Source organism: Megalopta genalis, chromosome 1 (genome assembly GCF_051020955.1).
Source record: "Megalopta genalis isolate 19385.01 chromosome 1, iyMegGena1_principal, whole genome shotgun sequence".
NCBI lineage: Eukaryota > Metazoa > Arthropoda > Insecta > Hymenoptera > Halictidae > Megalopta > Megalopta genalis.
This window is the reverse complement of record NC_135013.1, coordinates 10,750,972-10,766,218: the sequence shown is the minus strand read 5'-3', so window position 1 is coordinate 10,766,218 and position 15,247 is coordinate 10,750,972. Positions and strand designations below refer to the sequence as shown.

General features: G+C 40.3%; 1 protein-coding gene across 1 annotated transcript; it reads right to left on the bottom strand.

Moving 5' to 3' along the window:
• Positions 1-127: 127 nt before the first annotated feature.
• LOC117229035 (uncharacterized) lies at positions 128-14,419 on the bottom strand. The gene is made up of 3 exons (XM_033485186.2): positions 14,144-14,419; positions 11,394-11,511; positions 128-2,207 (listed from the first exon to the last, which is right to left on the bottom strand). Exons 1-3 carry the CDS (start codon positions 14,294-14,296, stop codon positions 2,017-2,019), a joined length of 462 nt encoding a protein of 153 aa, XP_033341077.1. The 5' UTR covers positions 14,297-14,419; the 3' UTR covers positions 128-2,016.
• Between the last annotated feature and the right edge of the window lie 828 nt (positions 14,420-15,247).

Here is a 15,247-nt window from a genome sequence, read left to right as displayed (position 1 = left end):
GACCAATGTCTCTCGTTAGGCCATTTCTCACTGGAAATCGATATCGAAATCTTACTTTGACCATGATTGGGCTGCGACGCGAACTCGAAAGAAATCGCCCGGGCTCGTGGAACCCGACAAGCATGTGTACGTTGTCAGATATTTTATTTATACAACAACAATGATTTCGTTAGAAGACTTTCACTCTGTTAATTTTTGCGAATTTGACTGTGTATCACACGAAAAAATAAACAATTAGAAGTAGAAGTAGCCTGGACCGTACGATGGGGGTAGTGTTTCCTCGGTGACCTTGAGCGATCGGTTCGATCTTCTTCCGATCGCATTTCCCCTCGGACAACCCCTCACCACCCTCGGAGCACGTTTTCAAAGAGGAGAGAGAGGAATCCGTGATCCGCTCCGTTGCCGGTCGCAGGGACATCTTTGCGCGACATATCTCGGACGAGAAAGCACCTGTCCATCGAAGACCGGAGTCGCGAAACGATTGTTTCCGATCAAGATTTTAACGGGCCGGGTCTCACCATTTATCCCGCGACATCTTAGTTCCCGTCCAGCGAAACGTGCGCGGCAAAAAGTCACGCGGGACCAGTTTAACGAGTCGAATGATAAACGCTATATTTAGAAACTCGACGTAGAACTTTCAGCTTATGCAAGCCACCGATCGACTCCGGGGTGTTTCAAGTAAATCGTGCTCGTTCCCCATGCGCGTCTCGAACAGTTTTTCGCGTTCGTCGTGGAAAATGACACGGGAAAAAACGGGATAGCGACGTCCTCGTGGCCAAGAAATCCGCGGAATTCGTCGGTCGTGGAGCGCCGTCCTCTTCGGCTCGCGTCTACAATGACGCCGCCATATTGGTTTTTTCAGATCTCGTCAACCCCTTAACCGCGGAGAAGCTTTCGGAACGGACGACGTTTCGCAAACTTACAATTTCCCGTCTTTCGATCCGTCACTCGTCGAGGAATGCAACAATTTTAGGATTCGTTTTAATTCGTTACGAACGACCGATCGAAATTTCGTTCACCCAGCGGCCAGAATAAATGATCAAGTCGCTGCACCAGGTCTAGTAAAATGGATCAATGTTAATTTTGGAGACGTAGATTCTTTAAAATACGTGAATCTAGCTATGGGTGCTGCGAAATCGTTGGAAGCGTCTGCCTAAACGGGTCTAGAACACTTCAATTTGTAATCGAAGACTGACGCAGGAACCAAACAACTAAAGGTATTCAAAGCGACACTTTGGCAAGTACTATTTGACTAAAAATAGTGTTTTACTAAATATACTGTTACTAAACATACTCCGAAAATTATGGTACTTCCGGGAAATGAGAGGTTCCTCGGGTGATTCGAAGCAACTTTTTCCTCAGCGAAAATACGATCCGCGGCTTCGTTCACGAGTTATTAACGAAAAACAATGACCAATGAGAGATCGCGTACGGCTGACGCCCCGTCCTCGCGATCGCGAGGGCCAGCCAAGCCTGCGTCGGTGCTGCTGCGTCGGACGAGCGGCGCGCGCCGCAGTGGCAGAGCGCCGGCCGAGCTCGCGCTCCGATTGGTCGGTGTTTTTCCTGAATAACTCGTCAACGACGCGTCGGAGGAAATTTTTGTAAAGGACAAAGTTACTTCAAATGACCCGAGGAATCCCTCATTTCCCGGAGGTACCATAATTTTGAGACATTCTGTATAGCACATATATAATATAATACTATTTCACGAAAAATAGTTACTAAAAGAACTGTGTCCAGTTTCCTGCAGCAAGGTCTTCGCGTACATTGGTATCTGGACCTGCGTCGATCTATTCTTCCGGCGAAAAAATAAGAAGATCGAGATTCCTATCCGAGTGACTCATTGCAGATGTCGCAAGAGGATCGCGCGGTTTCTTTTTATCGCGGTGAATCGAGCGTGAAATCGATCGAGATTGCTCTGCGCGGACGTTGATGAGTCTCCACGGGCAAGGGGTTAAACGGTATCATCTCGAGTCGATGGAACGATGATCGACGACGACGACGACGACGGCGACGTCAGTCCTGCTTCTTCCCGTCGTCCTCGACGAGACACTTCTTGAAGTGTTTCGAGCAAAACGGGTACAACGTCGGATGGTCGCAGGTCCGGCAAGCGGCCGCAAGATGCGAACAGCAGCGCAGGCTTTCGCGGCAGCACGAGGCCCACAATTCGGGGCCGGCCGCGGCGCAATTGTAGCAGTAACAGTCGCCTGGAAAAGAAGAGCAAAACCAACAGGTGAAACGCGAGCGCTTGTTCATCGCGATCGATCCTTTCGTCATGCCTGGTATGCACGCGGCACCGGGAATGTACCGCGCGGTTCACAAGCTCCGCGCGCGAAATCGACGCGCGGCGAGGGCTCGCGCGCGGATTGCAGTAACATCGGAAAGCGCTCTAATCGTGGAAGCTTCGAACAAGCGGGATTCCAGGGGGAGGAACGGTTTATTAACCCTTAGCGCTCCACGCGTTTCTCGAGTACTACCAGCAATTTCGGCACATTTTTGGAGCAAAGCGCCCGAGATAAAGGAAGTCTTATTTCGAGCGGAAAAGATTACACGTCCTTGTGAAAGAGTTCGATTTTATTCATTTTACGCTGCTAAGTATAAAAATGGGCAACAAATGTTTTAATCGTAATGGTATCTACTTAACATTATGCGAGGTCGGTGCATCGACATCGTGAATCGTGACCGAAATTTCCAAGCAGCAAATGCATCCTCATCGAAATGGGTAAATTTACTATTAACGATATTCTTCGCAATTCTTAAATAAATATATCCCTCGTGTTCTTTGACGCGATTTATTATAAAATTAGCGTCGCGAATCGTCCGTTGAATTCTGTTTGGATACGGAATTATCGAAACAAAAATATCTTTTGCGCGAGTTTGCCGGAATTTTTTTATCGTTAATCTTCGCTGGAATCGGCTCGATTGATAATTAAATTGAATTAAAAATTAGTAAATATTCTTCGGACGTTCTAAAATAAAGTTGAACAGCGTTTTTCTGAAAAATATCACTACCAGCGACTCCGGCACATTTTTGGAGCAAAGGCGCCCGAGATAAAGGAAGCCTCATTTCGAGCGGAAAAGATTACGCGTCCTTGCGAAAGCGTTTGATTTTATTCATTTTACGTTGCTAAGTATAAAAATATGCAAAAAATGTTTTAATCGTAATGATACACGCGCTAAGCACGTTTTCGCTACAAATAACAATTGCCAACGTCGACAGAAACATAGCATCTTCGGTGTAATCATGCTAAAAAAGCATTGGGCTCCGCAGCAGAGCCTTCGGATTTACGGAACAAACGACGGATGTCTCCGTAGCGGAGCCAACGGAGCGCTAAGGGTTAAATCGCGGCTTCGGAAACGTTCGCCGTCGGAATAAAATCGGAGGAAAAAAACGACAGATGTTCGCTCCGCGGCGCGGCGCGTTCGTTCGACAGCCTCCGGAGATCTTTCTCCTCGGATATTATTAATCAGCAAGATTCCGTTACCAGCGCACGCTTGCATCACTGACAGGACACTTGACTCCTTCGCGTTAAACAAGCGCGACGCGCGAACGGAGAAGAGAAAGAGCAGCGCCGTATCGCGTGTCACGTACGCCGCACGTGCGGATCTTTTTTTTTCCAGCGGAGCAACTGGTCTAGAATCGAGTTGATATTTTCGAAGCGAAGGTGGAACGATTTTCTCCGGCAACGGTTCTGGTCCGCTATCAGATGCTATTTTGCATCGGAACTGGATCACTTTTGCCGTGCCGCACGCTCGCGAGGAACGCGCCGATTCGATTTTTCCAGAAGGACAATTCAAGCTTCGCTTCTCTTCGCTGCAGAACTTTGTCTTTCTGCTTCGCGAGGAAGCTTTCTGCTGGAAACTGCAAGCTCGAACGAGCCGCCGGTTATCCAAAATGGCGCCGACGAAACCGGTGAACGCTGTCGCGCCTCATAACCGATTTAGATTTGTCGTCGAACGATCGAGGAAATTAGGAGAAACGAGCCGCGTAATCAAGTAATCATTGCGTCACGCGCGATAATTGCATGTTTCTGCAAGATTGCGGGCAGCTCGTGCTTGTTGACAACTCGGACCCGGCCGTCTTTCCTGGTCGCCTTGACTGGTGAAAGCAGGGGCGCCGGACCCGATACAAATGACTTCCAACGGATTTCAAGAAGCTACGATTTTTGCCACGGAAACGGCGCTTCGTTTCAGCAGATTTCTGCGGAATTAGTGAAACTACGGTGGAACGGCGGTTCTTCTTGATTGTGAGACGCCTCCTCAAGGTTGTTCCAGTTTCGAAACGGCTCGAATAAAAACGTGCGTCGGTTCTCGGTTAGAACCGTATTTTAGCAACTTTCGGTGGAAAGTACGATCTAAACTCGCCTCTCGATCCCGATTCGACACGGTGAAAGTATGTTACGAGAGTAATGTCAAAATCGTTAAGAGGTCAATATTAATTTCGCGCGCTCCACGGGGAGAGAAAAGTAGAAGTAAAAGCGACCCGCGTCGCGTCGCAGCGAATCGCCGCGGCGAAGGATAAATTACGCCGGACAGAGAGAGATCTATTACCCGATCGAGATTCCATTCCGGCTTAAGGTGCGTCTAATTGAGAGATTAATATTCCGACACGCTGGCATGCGCTTCTAACGGCACGACGGAACAATGATCGCGGGAGTGGCGTCGGGGTAATTAGCGCGACGACGAAAAATTTCACTGTTCCGCCGTTCGCGACGAAACGAAACGCGACGAAAAACAGAAAAAGGAACGCTGCAAAAGGTAAACGAAACTGTATGCTCGGAAGATTATGTTCCAGATTATGCTTGAAAAAGGAGAACACGTTACAACCGGAGGCTGTAACTGATATCGATGAGAGAAGGCTACCAGTATCCGCGTTCCCGGCTTGATTAACCTTTTAGGTACGGCTGAATTCTGCGCGAGGCTATTTCTTTGGACGACAGAGTCTGATGTGTACTGTACAGAGTCTGATACTGTATATACAGGGTGTCCCAAAAATGTCTCGCAATTCGAAAGTGGCGGGTTCCTCGGGCCATTCGAAGCAACTTTTTCCTTTACAAAAATTTTCTCCGAGGCACCGTTAACGAGTTATCAACGAAAAACAGTGACCAATGAGAGGCGAGCTCGGCTGGTGCGAGGCGATCGTGCCAATGAGCGGAACTAGGCTTCGCGCACTGGTTGGCTGGGCCGCCTCGCGCCAGCCGTACTCGATTCTTATTGGTCGCTGTTTTTCGTTAATAACTCGTTAATGGTGCCTCGGAGAAAATTTTTGTAAAGGAAGAAGTTGCTTCAAATGATCCGAGGAACCCGCCAATTCCGGATTGCGAGACATTTTTGGGACACCCTGTAGACTGTTGTAAATCGATGTGAAGACAAAAGAAGTGTGAAACAATGCATATGAAGACGATTATTTGGTTCAAACGATGAGCGAGTGAGCTACTAGAGCAAGCCACTATAGTGGTGCATCGTTTAGAGAGATGACATTCGCGAAAGCCACTATAGTGGCGTGTCGTTCTGAAAGATGATATCCGCGGAAGCCACTATAGTGGCGCGTCGTGCCAAAAAGGTTAAATAATTAATCGTCCGACGCGATTATAATTCGAACTTGTCACAGATTTTCGGATCGACGGATAATAACGAAATAATTTTGTCGTTCGCGTTGCGTTTCGTTGCCGGATTATTAGATCGTTGGAGTGGATTGTATAACACTTGTTAGACTATCGGTTCCTAAATAATAGAATGCGAATAATAGAGAGAATGATGTAAGAAAACACAGCAAATTCTCCCTAATTGGGGAAAAGAGGAGATTCGATTGTTTAAGCCTTGAGGCTCGTTAAGGCTCGTTCGAACTAACAAAGTCAATTTATCGGTAAGCCTATCGAGCTTAAAAAACAACTGGTGCGTGCTGCTTCGTAAAGATTACAACACTGTATTTATTTAGTCCGTTCAGCATTTTGATCGCACCGTATGCTCGCGTTGAGTAATTTGTTCGATCATTTTCTGTGAAAAAGTCTTTACTAATCTCAGCATCTTTAGAACAGTATTAAGTAGAATTTAAAACAATTCATTTCGTCAGAGACTGACTTTTCATCGGAATCGGATGTCTTGTTAAAAATAAATTCGGCTTAAAAATGATCTGAAACTTTTCAAAAGCTTAAAAAATATTGTACACATTATGAGAATATTGTTTCAAGTCGCTTCTAGTTTAGAATAACTTCTTTAATATCCAAAAATCGGTGAGATCGATTCTCAGCCATGTGCAATAAATTCTCTCAAATTGTCCATTTTTGTGCACGATCTGAGCGTCAATTAGAGAGAATTTACTGTGTGTGTAATTGTAGTTGTACAGTGGGAAAGTTAAAGTCATCCTAAGTCCAATAGGCAATGATTAAATAAACAATAATAACAGTTAATTATAATTCGAACGAAAATATATATATATAAATAATATTATATTATATATTATTATATTATAATTATATTATATTATTATATTATATCATTATATTATAATTATATTATACTATTATATTATAATTATCTTAAGGATGACTTTAACCTTATATAATTATATATATATATATAATTATATATAGAATGACTTTAACCTTTCAACTGTACAATTACAACTACACATACAGTAAATTCTATTTTCTATAATTTCAGTAAATAAATAAATAAATATATATATAAATAATATTATATTATATTATAATTATATTATAATTATATTACAATTATATTATATTATTATATTATAATTATCTTAAGGATGACTTTAACCTTATATAATTATATATATAATTATACATAGAATGACTTTAACCTTTCAACTGTACAATTACAATTACACATACAGTAAATTCTATTTTCTATAATTTCAGTAAATAAATAAATAATATTATATATTATATTATATTATAATATAATATTTTAGCGTTATCGTAGGTTCACGAAAGGTCAAACTCGCCGGACTACAGCCGCATCTCCGCGCGCGTATAGATCGCGCATCTCTGCAGCGTTAGCGCTCCGATTGCTGCCGTTATGGAAAAGCAACACTTTTCGCGGCGAACAATAGGGAATCTAACCTTGACATAGCCACTCCCAGACATTGTTTGCCCACACACACGTTAAATGCACGCGGCACGAACGGCGGCGCGAGAGTGCCGATCTATGAATTAGATGTGCGGCGAGCGGGTCGCGTTAGATCCCGGATGGAACACGATTCCACGCATCCCGTCGCCGTGATAAATCACTTTTCCCGGAACACGAAGCGGCCGCGACCATACGGAGAAACGAAGTCCACTTTCGCTCTGGGAAACGCGCGTAGGTTGCATCCAAGCTGCGCGATCCACCGATTGTCAGGCATCATATGATATTCGGAGCGGCTGAAATATCGTACGATTAAGCACAAGTCGGGTCCGAAAGCGTGCTTCGCGTTCGAACGCGAAAAAGAAAGTCTCGGCGCGATTCCTCCGATCGTCGAAGTCTCTCACGGAACGGCGTTTCCTTCGCGTCGAGATATTTTCAAACGAAGCGCGCGCGCACACGCGTCGATTCGACGTCGTATTATCACTGTCCGACACGATTTTTGGGTTCCTATAGCCACTATGAAATTCTTGTAGAGCTTCGCTCCCTGAACATGAATCCGAAAACCGAATTGCTCCATCACCCTCAGTTTTTTAAATAAACGAACTTTTGTAAAAATCCAAAATTTTCGACAAAAATGAGGTATTGCATGAAACGTAAAAACGTTAGAAAGTTCTAATTGGTGTTAAAAGATAGAGGAGAGTTTCCCGAATATAGTGGCATGCAATTTATTAATTGTTTTTGGTCCTAAATAGCAATGAATTGATGTCAAAGTTTAAAAAAGTGTCGACGTGCGCAGTTTCTCCGCAATATTTTTGTATTTTTACGAAAAGTTTTTTGTTCGGCACGAAAACTCTACCCAGGATCGGATTCTGTAGACATTTCTGAAGAAGAAACGGCCCGGTAAAAGTGTCGGAACGATATACATTTCGAGTAGATTGAGAAAATGTTCGACGGCAACGTGTACACGACGTTTTGCCGCCATGAGCTTCGCTGCTCGCTTCTCTCTGTCCGACAGGGCCGAAGCTACGCGTAATCAACACCGATGGAGGGATCCAATGGGGCACCCACTTTTCGTAAATAATATTTGAATTTTTTTTAATACTTCAATGTTCTGTTTTTTTTTTACATATTTATGTGGATAATGATCGCCAAACTGTGATATATTTCACAAAAAAAATCGCACCAGAGTATTTGGAGTTGGTAACGAAAGTATTCTAACACTAGTATAATTTTGACTCTACGCCATATAATTAAATAAATATTTAAATATATATTTAACGATATGTTTCAAGAAGTTTAACGTTTTGAAAATGATTATTTATTCATGATCGAATTATCGTTATAATTTAAATGATAACTGTACACATGATATACTTGTAATTCGAACAAATTCAGAATAAAATGAATATTTTTTGTTCGTTATTTTTCTTTTATTATTTCTCCATTTTTAATTTATGATTCACAGTTTGGTGATTATTATCCATAAAAATATGTAAAAGAAGACTGCACATTGAAGTACTAAAAAAAATGGCACGCCCCACACGCTAAGTGGGTGCCCCATTGGATCCCTCCATCGGTGTTGATTACCCACAGCCTCGGCCCTGTCGGACAGAGAGAAGCGAGCAGCGAAGCACATGGCAAAATATCGTGTACATGTTGCCGACGAACATTTTCTCGATCTACTCAAAATGTACATCGTTCCGACACTTTTACCGGCCCGTTTCTTCTTCAGAAATGTCTACAGAATCCGATCCTGGGTAGAGTTTTCGTGCCGAACAAAATACTTTTCGTAAAAATACAAAAATATTGCGGAGAAACTGCGCACGCCGACACATTTTTAAACTTTGACATCAATTCATTGCTATTTAGGACCAAAAACAATTAATAAATTGCATGCCACTATATTCGGGAAACTCTGCTCTATCTTTTAACACCAATTAGAACTTTCTAACGTTTGTACTTTTCATGCAATACCTCATTTTTGTCGAAAATTTTGGGTTTCTACAAAAGTTCGTTTAGTTAAAAAACTGAGGGTGATGGAGCAATTCGGTTTTCGGATTCTTGTTCAGGGAGTGAAGCTCTACAAGAATTTCATAGTGGCTATAGGAACCCAGAAAAAAGTTTGATTTTGTCGGACAGTGTTATTCGATCGTCAGGCGATTCGTTAACCGGATCGAGACCGTGCGCGTTTTATTACGCCGGTCGTATATTATCGGTTGAAAAAGCGCGCCTCCGCCGCTTTTGCGTAACCAGCGCTTCGCGAAATAACGACTTTTTGATGGGAAGATATCGAGGGAACGCTTCTTCGCGACGAGCTGTTCGAATCGAATCGTACGAAAGTTCGCGGCGTATTAATAATTGGAACAACTTTCTATTGGGTCGGCAACTAAGTAATTGCCGATTTGCTCAATGAAATAAAAAATTTACCTCACAGTAACCGTTCCTATTACATTGTTACAGCACATTTGAATTCGTATTTTTGTTATTGGATAAAATTGTGAAGAGTAGTATAGTGAAAATAGTATAGTGAAATTCTCCACATTACTAGAAACCTGTTTCAAACGAGGAAGTTCCGAGAAATTATGAAACAATATTCACGTTCGAGCGTATTTGTTCTGAAGTGTCACGCGAAGTCATTAATAGTAATTCATGCTATTTGTCATCGAGATATCGACGGTCATAATTACAATTACACATACAGTAATATATATAAATAATATTTTATTAAGCATTTTTTATTACCAAGCATTTACGATCAACAGGAAATTTATTGCAACAACGCGAGTGACTTTCTCAATGATTATCTTTAACACCGATCGATGCTTATCTTCCAATGGACAACAATCGTCGACGCATGTTACCACGTTTTTCTTTATTACGGGTCAACATCCGGTCCGCTGTTTCCTTAGATCAGCATCGAACCGAAGGACAGGTGTTTTAATGAAACACTGTCAACTTAGAAGCAAGTTCGAACGAACTTCCTGACCTGCAACGCGACAATGCACGTCGAATTGTAATTGCACAATTGGGAAACAATTCAATTTACACTGTAACAATTTAATTGTATAGAAATAGAAATTGGGTGAAACGTTTTCTGAAGCGAAAAGTGATTTTTTGGAATACTATTCTCTAAAATTGCAAACTATTGGGTTGGCAACTAAGTAATTGCCGATTTGTTCAATGAAATAAAAAATTTCTTTTTTACTTGGAACGGAGTTTAATCTGTGATGTACTTTCCATTTTGTTCGATGACCTTTTGCCATCTCTCTGACAACTTGAAAATTCCACGCTCGTAGAAAGTCTGATCCTTTTCGGCCAAAAACTGAGTTAAGTGAGATTTTACAGCGTCATCATCGTTAAAAGTTTTACCACGAAGGGAGTTGTCCAGGGATCGAAATAAGTGGTAATCCGACGGCGCGAGATCAGGGCTATACGGTGGGTGTAACATCAATTCCCAACCAATATCCATCAATTTTTGCCGAGCGGACAAAGACGTGTGCGGCCTAGCATTGTCCTGCTGGAAAATAACACCTTTACGATCGACCAATTCTGGTCGCTTTTCCTTGACCGCTGCATTCAATTTGTCCAGTTGCTTCACGGATAATAAAAAATAACATAATAATAATAATAATAATTTTATAATATAACATTTACGGATATCATAATAATGGGAGTGAGAGACATCTATAACTGAAATCGGCAATTACTTAGTTGCCCAATATATATAATATTTATTATATATATATATATATATATATATATATATATATATATATATATATATATATATAATAAATATATATATAATATAATATATATAAAGATATATATGTATATATTATATATATAATAAGTGTTATATATAATCCCATTTAAATGATAAATATCAATAAAACGATTTGTTTTCTTTGCTTTCACATTGTTATTTTCAATTCTCGATTATATTCGAGTGTGAAAAATTATAGCAGCTAAAATACAACGCCGCTTGGATTATCTCGAGTGTGCACAGTTTGGCCTGTTTAGCGCGCTCGAATTAACTCGAGCGTACAACTTAAGGGGTTAATTCTCAGCGATAATAATAATAATAATATTTTTATAATATAACATTTACGGATATCATAATAATGGGAGTGAGAGACATCTATAACTGAAATCGACAATTACTTAGTTGCCAACCCAATAAAACTGTTCCAGTCAAATCGTCGAGAGGTGACCCGCGCGCGAAATCGCCGTTTTCGATGAGGAAAAGATAGAGATTTTCGCGCGAGATTTTATTCAACTATGATCATCTGCTTTTTTCTTACCTTCCGGACAGTCGACGGATCGCCGCGCTTCCGCCCTCCTGCATTCGAGGCCCTCCTCGCCTTTCGGACAAGACGTGTAGGACTCCTCGATCGAATTCTCACCGAGTATCGCGTTGATCTGAAAGTGAGATGCGCCCGGTAGTTTCAGAGCGGACATCGACCGTGCACCGCCCACGCGGCGCGGCGCCCAACGCGCGATTAAATGCATCTAATTAGGCGGCGGATCTTTGCGCGAAACAGACAATTTTCAAAGACGTTTGTTAGAAATAGAAATATAATGAAAACATTTTGATACGTTTCGAAATACATAATAGAATAAAATAATACGATTCTTCCCGCGTGTCACCGCAATTTTACATTTCAACCCACCATTTTTGCTGTAAACGCATAAAATCCACGATTTATTTGCAATCGTCCATTCTATGACCCGTAATAATTGATTTGACAAGACGGTTCGATTCCGCGACAGCAAATTTTCATTTTCTTTCGGTCGCCGACAGACAATTTTCAAAGACCTTTGTTAGAAACAGAAATGTGATGGAAACAGATCGTTGCTTTTAGTAATTTTAATACATTTCGAAATATATAATAAAATAAAATAATTTAATTCTTCCCGCGTGTCACCACAATTTTACCTTTCAACCACCTATTTTTATTGTAAACGCATAAAATTTGCGGTATATTTGCAATCGTCCATTCTATGACCCGCAATAATCGATTTAATATAACGGTTCGATTCCGCGACAGCAAATTCCAATTTTGTTTCGGTCGCCGACAGACAATTTTCAAAAAACATTTGCTAGAAACAGAAATGAGGTGGTAACAGATCGTTGCTTTTAGTAATTTTTATACGTTTCGAAATATATAATAGAATAAAATAACTCAATTCTTCCTGCGTGTCACTGCAATTTTACATTTCAGCCAACCATTTTTACTGTAAACCGCGTAAAATTTATTTTATTTTATTTATTCTACGTTTATTTGCAATCGTCCATTCTATGACCCGTAACAATCGATTTGATAAGACAATTCGATTCCGCGACAGCAAATCCCAATTTTCTTTCCGTCGCCGACAGACAATTTTCAAAAAACATTTGCTAGAATCAGAAATGTGCTGAAAACAGATCGTTTCTTTTAGTAATTTTGATACGTTTCGAAATGTATAATAGAATAAAATAACTCAATTCTTTCCGCGTGTCACCGCAATTTCACATTTCAGCCAACCATTTTTACTGTAAACGCGTAAAATTTATTTTATTTATTTATTTTATTTTATTTATTTATTTTACGTTTATTTGCAATCGTCCATTCTATGACCCGCAATAATCGATTTGATAAGATAGTTCGATTCCGCGACAGCAAATCCCAATTTTCTTTCGATCGCCGACAGACAATTTTCAAAAAACATTTGCTAGAAACAGAAATGTGCTGAAAACAGATCGTTTCTTTTAATAATTTTGATACGTTTCGAAATGTATAATAGAATAAAATAACTCAATTCTTCCCGCGTGTCGCCGCAATTTTACATTTCAACCAGCAAATCCCAATTTTCTTTCGATCGCCGGCCGCCGCGGCTGACTTTGAAATTTCTCCGAGATTCGTCGATTTCGTCGGCAACGCCCGGTTGCGAACGGATTAGTCCTTATTCGCGAGCCTCGGCAGACCGGTAATTACGACAGTCCCGTGATCATTACACTCCTGGAACGACTACGCGTCCTAGAATCGTGCGTGTACACGGACGTTCTTCGGTTACAATTTTTGTTACGCAATGGTCGCCGGTGCATTTAGCGGCAGAACGCGATTCATAGTCCTTTGCAAATCGATCCTGCGCGTGTGCCCGTTTCGACGCGCGAGACCGGAAATCTCGGGCAACAATGCGAACAATGGGCCCGCGATTTGACGAAACAATGAATTAATTTCGATCCACGTCGAACATTATATAATTCTGCGAATATTTCCCGTTCCGCAAGAGAATCGACGTTTCTACGAGGCGATTCGACTCGAGTCGTTTCTCTCGCTGCTGCTGCTCCGTTAACAGAATATAGTTCTCTCGCGTTGCATTTCATTGTAATCGAGTCATCGGAAGGTACAGTCCGCGACGTATCATTTGCATCGCAAAAGTTATACAACCGATCATTTCCACCGTTTCCTTGCAAAATCCGCGAGACGTTTCGTTGAATAAAACTGACCTGACGCGCGGCAAGTGCGCGTAAGAAAATACTTTTCGACCAGTTTTATTATTATTTGAAAAATTATTTTCGTCCGAAATGCTGCCAATTCGTCGAAAAATAAATATTATTATTATATATAATATAAATATATTAAATATACAATATATATTATAGATAAATATAATAATATAATATATATTATTATAATTATATGTATAATTAATATATATTAATATATTATTATTATTAATAATATAATATATTAATAAATAATAATTAATATTATAATATATTATTATTAATATATATTAATAATATATATATATTATAATATTATATTATTATATTATATATATATATTATATTATATAATATATATATTTTTTTTTGTCCCCGAGGTCTTGATAATAAGTAATCGATTAAACGCTCGTAAAATTGATTTTCGTTATAATTATTAGAACGCGGCGCGAAGGATCGGCGGAACCGAATTGTATTTATTTTTCTTTTCTTAAATTGTTAACAAAGTTCCGAATAGATAGGAGATTTCGAACGGGTACTTATTGGCGCTCGAGTCCTCACTCGTTTGAATGCTCCCGGCTTCGAGAACATCTTCACCAATCTTGCCAGCGCGTTTTCCTCCGTGGCGACGGCGGCGGTGGCGTTTTCCTCGCACCGGTGACCGGCGAGCACCAGGAACGAGCAAAGCAGCAGCAACGCATCGCGGGAACACATCGCCGTGCGTCCTGGACAACACGCGACGACAAGGAGAGAAAAATTGTTCGCGACACCTCTCGTCCCGGATAATTTGAAATCGCGACTGGTGTAGCCGTCAGGTGGAGGCGAACCGCGCCGACAGTTCCGACTCCTCCGACGTTTTACTTTCTGGTGGGGATATCCCACATTGCGACACCGACGCACGGGAACACGCTCGTTCGAATCGCAGAGCCGCGATACGTCGAATCGCACTGTGCACCTTTTTTTTCCATTTGCTCGTGACGAAAATTCGTCGAAAAATTATTTTCCTCCGAAATGCTGCCAATTCGTCGGAAAATAATCCGTGCGAAATTTGAGCTCGATCGATTTAAAAATAACAATAAATTTAATTATTATTATTAAAAAAAATTATTATTATTAAAATTAATTATCATTATATTTATATTAATTAATTTAAATTTTTATACTGCGATCCGCAGGATAAATAATATATATTGTATATTGTATATTATAAATGTATTATATTATTATTATTATTATTATATATTTATTTATATTGTATGTAATATATATTGTATATATATTATATATATATAATTATTATTATATGTATATTATATATAATTATAATATAAATATATTATAATCATTATTATATATAATATATATTGTATATTGTATATTATATATGATATTACGTATGATATTCTGAATAGTTCAGAAATTATATTCAAATATTGCTCCGACGAACCCGTTCTATTGGTCGAAATTGATCGACATTTCGAAGTGCTTTCATATTTCTCTACAAAACGAAATACGGCTGTCATTAAGTGCGATTCTCCAGCTTAAATTTAGGCTCTTGACGATTCAAGAATTTGTTCCTCGTTATTAATTACAAATTATCGAAACGTGTACGCGTCTAATCAGAAATGATTCTTGCCGCTTCCGCCATATTTACGGCACTCAAGC

Coding starts and splice junctions, on each gene's coding strand:
- LOC117229035 (XM_033485186.2), bottom strand. CDS start 14,296: ATGTGTTCCCGCGATGCGTTGCTGCTGCTTTGCTCGTTCCTGGTGCTC. Junction 11,512..14,143: donor AGCCGGGAGCATTCAAACGA/GTGAGGACTCGA, acceptor TCTCACTTTCAG/ATCAACGCGATACTCGGTGA. Junction 2,208..11,393: donor ATCCGTCGACTGTCCGGAAG/GTAAGAAAAAAG, acceptor CTTCTTTTCCAG/GCGACTGTTACTGCTACAAT.